General features: G+C 43.5%; 1 protein-coding gene across 1 annotated transcript in view; it reads right to left on the reverse strand.

Annotated features, from left to right (window-relative positions):
• Positions 1–1,839, reverse strand: part of LOC143290719 (uncharacterized) — a 5,405-nt gene extending 3,566 nt beyond the window's left edge. The window contains exon 1 of the mRNA XM_076600235.1: positions 1,337–1,839. Within this exon, the coding sequence (XP_076456350.1) occupies positions 1,337–1,644 (308 nt within the window). The 5' untranslated portion in view covers positions 1,645–1,839. The remainder of the gene's footprint in view (positions 1–1,336) is intronic.
• Positions 1,840–7,500: the final 5,661 nt, after the last annotated feature.

Genomic DNA, 7,500 nt, shown 5'->3' on the forward strand with positions numbered 1-7,500 from the left:
GAAACGCGTCCGCCTAGGAAGCGAGAGAATATAAGCGCGCTGGTTCGAATCACGGCTCAGCCGCCGATATTTTCTCCCCCTCCACTAGACCTTGAGTGGTGGTCTGGAGGCTAGTCATTCGGATGAGACGATAAACCGAGGTCCCGTGTGCAGCATGCACTTAGCGCACGTAAAAGAACCCACGGCAACAAAAGGGTTGTTCCTGGCAAATTTATGTAGAAAAATCCACTTCGATAGGAAAAATTAATGCAACTGCACGCAGGAAAAAAATGCAAAAAAAAAAAAAAAAAGGTGGCGCTGTAATATAGCGACGCGCTCTCCCTGGGGAGAGCAGCCCGAATTTCACACAGAGAAATCTGTTGTGATAAAAAGAAATACAAATACAGAGAAGCCCCCCTCAGGTCAAGGCCCTTAACTCTCTCCATACGAACGGCGAAAGAGACGACGTTAACAGCGTTTCACCCCAATTACCATCATCAAAATATTGCAAGCGGAAGGCTCTTATACTGAAGAGGTGAATGTTGACAAAGAATACCACAATTCTGACGACGGAAGCTAAAGGTTGGGTCATTCAGACACCCACTGAACATCCGAGGGGTCTGTGTAGAGGAGAAGAGAGGACTGGCCGTACTGAATGAGTTAACTCCTTACACTGGACGGGGACTATGCAGCATCATAGACAGCCGAAGGAAGACATTGAACTGTGCTGCGCTGTGTTGCGTAGCATCGCTCTGTCCTGTGAGGTGTACAACTCAATATTCATACAGTTCTTTGCTGCATCGACGGGCGCAATAGCCGAGTGGTTAAAACGTTGGACTTTCAATCTGAGGGTCCCTGGTTCGAATTTCGGTAACGGCGCCTGGTGGGTAAAGGCTGGAGATTTTTCCCAGGTCAACATATGTGCAGACCTGCTTGTGCCTGAACCCCCTTCATGTGCAACAAGAAGATCAAGTACGCACACTAAAGATCATGTAATCTATGTGAGCGTTCGGTGGGTTATGGAAACAAGAACATGCACACCCCTGAAAACGGAATATGGCTGCCTACATGGCTGGGTACACACGGTCATACACATAAAAATCCACTCGTGTACATACTAGTGAACGTGGGAGTTGCAGCCCACGAACGAAGAAGAAGTGTGTTGTATCTTCCTGTGTCATACTTTTGTGGGTACAACGTAAGAACCGAAAAATACGACTATGGCAAATAAAGTCACACTTTTTACTGTACACAGTTACAAAGTTTTGTAAGCGCAACGTAACAGCCGAAAAACACGACTTTACTAAATAAAGTCACACTTTTTACTATGTATACTTACAAACCGAAGAATCCTCACCTGAACAGACACACATGGATCCGGTCTGACAACCCCTGTCGCACGAAGACAGCCATGTTGATGACGTTGGTGGTGACGCCACAGATGACGAAGGCAGGCAGTACCCCGACGTACATCACGAGCTCCACCATTTCCGCCACAAAGGGACTAATAACATTCCGCGGGTTGTCACAGGGGATGAACAACGGTGAGGAGGAGGTGGCGGAATAGTTCGTTCCGATGGTGACATCGTTCACAGCCAGCGATGTGTTTACAGGGTATGTGTCGTTCAGGGGGGACCACTGTCGCTGTGATGACGTCACATCCATCCTGACCAGCACGTCGAGTCTTCTGAATGGTTGTCCTTCAGCGCCTTGGTGTTCCTCTGTCTGTTCCAGAGTCCGACATGAGTGAGTGAGACTGATCGACTGGTCTGCGATACTCAAGAAAGGAAATGTAAGGCCCAGTCTAACGGCATGTCCTTGATATACATGCACACGCAATAATACAAAAGAATAATAGAAAAAAACACATTTCATAATGATATAATATGGATAAAGAAGAGAAATACAGATAGTGACACAACAACAAAATCAGAGACATGGAGAGAGAGAGAGAGACTATCACTGGTCTCTGAATTTGACTATCACTGGTCCCTGAATTTGACAACAAAGACTGGTCCAGAACGCCTCAAAATGAATGATGTATTCAACAAAACAAAGACTGTCTCAGTCCCGTTGATTCTAGCTGTTTTTCCGAACGTGTTGCTATCTGAAGAAACATATTCCAGGGCTGCTGCAGCCCTTTGCTTTAAGGTCAGAAAAAGAAGAAGAAGGAGGAGAAGAAGAAGGAGGAGGAAGAGAAGAAGAAAAAGAAGAAGAAGGAGGAGGAAGAGGAGAAGAAAAAGAAGGAGGAGGAGGAGAAGAAGAAGGAAGAGGAGAAGAAGGAGGAGGAGAAGAAGAAAAAGAAGAAGGAGGAGGAAGAGAAGAAGAAAAAGAAGAAGGAGGAAGAGGAGAAGAAAAAGAAGAAGAAGGAGGAGAAGAAGAAGAAGAAAGAGAAGGAGGAGAAGAAGAAGAAGAAAAATAGAAAAAGAAGAAGAAGAAGGATCGTGATCTATAAAGGACTGGAGTAGGACTACGTGAGATATTCATTTGAAGTGCTGCCTTCTGTCTCTGACACTCCTATTCCATTCGTGGAACGCCCGATGACTGACGCACATGAAGGCCATGTCACACAGAAAGCACCTAAGGAAGAGCCACCACGAACCTTATTTTCCAAGACGATATCGGTGACCCGTCAGGCAGCGAGCAAAAACTCGCTAAAGTTGTTAGAAGAGCGGATGAAATACCGACAAGAAATGACACTGCAATCAGCGACGTGAAAATCGAGTTGATGCCCACCTGCAACATCATCATCACTGTGGACATAACTGTCCATGAACTGAAACTAGGAACTGTGAAACAGTTCACTTACCTGGGTGAAACATTAGCAAGATGGGACCTGAACCAGAAATCATCTCAAGGGCAGCACAGATTACATCAATACTGTCAACACTGAAACACAATATTATGGAAGGACACCATAACAGGATCAGGCTCCTACGAGAACGGTTATATTCCATCTTTACTGAATCCGTGTGACACATGGACCGTCGCAGCAGATTTAGAAAGAAGAATCCAAACCTACACATCCAAGATACTACACTGATCAAACCAAAGGACAAACCATGTCACAGCAAGATACTACACTGATCAAACCAAAGGACAAGTCATGTCACAGCAAGATACTACACTGATCAAACCAAAGGACAAGTCATGTCACAGCAAGATACTACACTGATCAAACCAAAGGACAAACCATGTCACAACAAGATACTACACTGATCAAACCAAAGGACAAACCATGTCACAGCAAGATACTACACTGATCAAACCAAAGGACAAACCATGTCACAGCAAGATACTACACTGATCAAACCAAAGGACAAACCATGTCACAGCAAGATACTACACTGATCAAACCAAAGGACAAACCATGTCACAGCAAGATACTACACTGATCAAACCAAAGGACAAGTCATGTCACAGCAAGATACTACACTGATCAAACCAAAGGACAAGCGCATAGAAAGTCAAACAGCACTTGAACCATGTAAGAACTGCTGATACCAGTTGAGCAAACTACTTTGGTATGGTCACGTGACCAGATTCAATGCCAAAGATGAAGACCCCCCCGTCCTCCAACGCAGTTTATCATTCCAAGCCACCTTTCTTTGGAATCAACTTCCTCAGCCTCTCCGTCACTCATCTTCGCTGCAATCTTTCAAATCCAGTCTGAAGACCCACCTTTCCCCCTATTGATTAATTCTCAACAGCTCATCCCTTTCCAGTATGAACTAAAATGACTATTAGTAACTGAGTGAGTTTTAATAGTTTTAGAATTGGTTGGTTGTATTTTTGATCGTGTACTGTTTACGATTGTGAGTGTGCGTGCGTGTGTGTATTGTGGGTGTGCGGGGGGCTTGGGGGGTGGGGGGGGGGAGTAATAATTATTTTTTAATGATGTTTGGTGTCTTGTGTTCAATTTTTTCTTTATGATATTTACATATTGCTCTATTTGTAAACGCCTACGGCTTATTTTGAAGATAGGCGTAAATGCTGATAATAATAATGATGATGATAATAATGAAGAAGAAGAAGAAGAAGTAGAGGTTCCTTTTTAGATTTAATCTGGTTCTTGTTGGAATATGTACACTGAATATTTCTTCCAAGTCAAAGCGCTGAGCAGTATGGTAGAGATGAACGCCGTGTTCATTTGTGGGGGAAAAAGTTCATAACATCTCAGGCCTTTTATATGTTCATCGATAGGTCAGGCGAAAAAACACTTACCTACATTTGGAAAAAAAAAAGAAAGAAACGTAAAGAAGTTCCCTGTCACATGTAACTGACAATATGTATGGATTCTTTAATAACACTGTCTAGAAACGATGGTGTTTCTGGAAGCTTTGTCATCATTCATACATGCCATAGTGTGACATTTGGTATCACGTGCATTTTTCTTCAGTAATTTCCTTCTTGTTCTTTATTATTATCATTTTTTTTAAGAATATGAATTTATCTATTTCATCATTCATATGATTATTCGGCTATCCACCACCAACCTGTCTATTACTTTATTTATTCATTTATGATTTACATACAACACACTATCATTAGACAGATTTAATTGTTGTTGTTGCTGGTTTTGTTTTGTTTCATGTTCTTACAGTTAAACGAAAAAACAAACAAAAAACAAAACAAAAAACAAAACAAAAACAAACACACCTTGTATCTCCATAAGCTGATGATTGTTGACACATCCACTGATAGACTAAACTGTTTCCTCGCTGAATGCAGAATCATAATGTGAAATGTCAAAAATGAAGCGAAACATAACCTTGTGTACAAGGGAGAGAAAAAAGAAACGCCTGCCTGTACTGATCACAGATAATCCTCTTGACGAAGGGCTTCCCGTTTACTGAAAGTCGTTTTATATTAACGTTCAGAAGTAACCTTTTCTTTGCTTTCAGGCTGTTTCGCGCATCGAAAAATCAGAACCGGGTTACATGAGGCGACCTTTGCAGCTCTAAATTTGCTTAGAGCTAAGAATGATGGAGTTTACCGTGGAATTGGGAACATTCTCAACGATAAGCAAACCTAGCACTGCTGAGTTCACTCATGTAACTCACCCCAGGGCCAGGTTTCACGAGGCGATCTTTGCAGCTCTAAGTTTGCTTAGAGTTAAGAATGTTCCTAAGGACATGGAATTTACGGAGCTTCTTAACGAGCAGCATACAGCGCTGCAGCGTTCGTTCATGCAACCCCGCGTAAGGTCTGAAAGATTGACTCTTCATGACACACATGCATGTAACAATGAATTGTCGGAACTTTACTGCGGTTCTTTATACTCAGGAGCTTGTGATGGTTGCTTTCATACAACCAGCATCGACGACTGTCATGAACAGTTTACACACACACACACACACACACACACACACACACACACACTCAACACCATGCACAGCTGAAACCTTGCATCAGGACAAGAAGTTTTGTTTCCTGCCAACTAATGACTGTTGTATGAGTTTGACCAGTCAGAAACGTTGTTAGCCAACGGTTAGAACTGCGCGAAACGTTTTGCTACCGAACATATAGTGTTGTTGTTGTTGTGGAGAGGGGGGGGGGGAGTTGTTATTGTTGTTGTTATCTTATGCGTGTATTTGCCGAGCCATAGGCACGTTGTTACATATGACTGACTGTACTGAGGCTAACACATCGTTACACGGTGTTACATATGACTGACTGTACTGAGGCTAACACAACGTTACACGGTGTTACATATGACTGACTGTACTGAGGCTAACACAGCGTTACACGGTGTTACATATGACTGACTGTACTGAGGCTAACACATCGTTACACGGTGTTACATATGACTGACTGTACTGAGGCTAACACAACGTTACACGGTGTTACATATGACTGACTGTACTGAGGCTAACACAACGTTACACGGTGTTACATATGACTGACTTTACTGAGGCTAACGCAACGTTACACGGTGTTACATATGACTGACTGTACTGAGGCTAACACAACGTTACACGGTGTTTCATATGACTGACTTTACTGAGGCTAACGCAACGTTACACGGTGTTACATATGACTGACTGTACTGAGGCTAACGCAACGTTACACGGTGTTACATATGACTGACTGTACTGAGGCTAACACAGCGTTACACGGTGTTACATATGACTGACTGTACTGAGGCTAACACAGCGTTACACGGTGTTACATATGACTGACTGTACTGAGGCTAACAGAGTTACCTGTGAGTCTGGGTTTTGTTTTGAGAGTTGCTTGGACCAGAGGAAATACTAGGTTTTATCAAATGACTTTAATTTTACGTTCTTGTTATTTCTTTTCTAATAACGAAGAAAGGGTAAGATAAATACGAGAAAAATCTAACTATCACAATTGCACACACACCTAGAAAGACTTTTGTATGCAAATGCGACAGATCTCTCTCCCGTTCCGTGAAAAGGTTTGGAATCTGAACTGCACAGTGTGCAATGATAGCACAGCACTGCTCTTTTTCAGCCACGCGCGTCCAGTTTCAAGGAAAGAACTCTTTGTGACTTATCTGTCCTTCTCTTGTTTCTCCCTTTGGTGGAAGTTCTCGTGTCCTTTTCTTTCGCCTGTGTAAAACGTGCAGTGTCTGTTTCACGAAGAGGAAGGTGGTAGAATGGTTGAGACACTCACTGACTAGAAAATAAAATCTAGCCTATAGTCATTCAAATGAGACTTCTTCTTCTGCGTTCACTCGTATGCACACGAGTGGGCTTTTTACGTGTATGACCGTTTTTACCCCGCCATGTAGGCAGCCATACTCCGTTTTCGGGGGTGTGCATGCTGGGTATGTTCTTGTTTCCATAACCCACCGAACGCTAACATGGATTACAGGATCTTTAACGTGCGTATTTGATCTGCTTGCATATACACACGAAGGGGGTTCAAGCACTGGCAGGTCTGCACATATGTTGACCTGGGAGATCGTAAAAATCTCCACCCTTTACCCACCAGGCGCCGTCACCGTGATTCGAACCCGGGACCCTCAGATTGACAGTCCAACGCTTTAACCACTCGGCTATTGCGCCCGTCAAATGAGACAATAATCCCAGGTCCCGTGTGCAGCACGTACTTCGCGCACCGAGAAAGAACCGATGGCAACGAGAGTCTTGTCCTCTGGCAAAATTCTGTGGAAGAGACCAACTATGGTAGGTTCACAAACATATCTGCATGCACTCAAGGCCTGACAAAGCGCTTCGGGTTATGCTAATGATCAAGCGCATATGGTTTCGTCCAAACGCGGTGACGCCTCCTTGAGAAACTGAAACTGAAACTGTCTGTGTCATACATGTCTCACCCTGTGTTTGATAATCGAACGCTTCCACTATGCTTCTCTACGTTTCGTTTCAACAGAATATGGTGTCACACTGGAAGGAAATGTTTTCCTGTCTTGCATTGGTGGGGTGCAACCCCCAGGATTGAAACCAGGCCTCTCTCCATTGCCACAAAACATCACAAAACATCTAGTAGTAGTAGTAGTATAGGGACCGGCAAGTCATCTGCCTAGACCTCTCG

Source organism: Babylonia areolata, chromosome 16, assembly GCF_041734735.1.
Source record: "Babylonia areolata isolate BAREFJ2019XMU chromosome 16, ASM4173473v1, whole genome shotgun sequence".
NCBI lineage: Eukaryota > Metazoa > Mollusca > Gastropoda > Neogastropoda > Buccinidae > Babylonia > Babylonia areolata.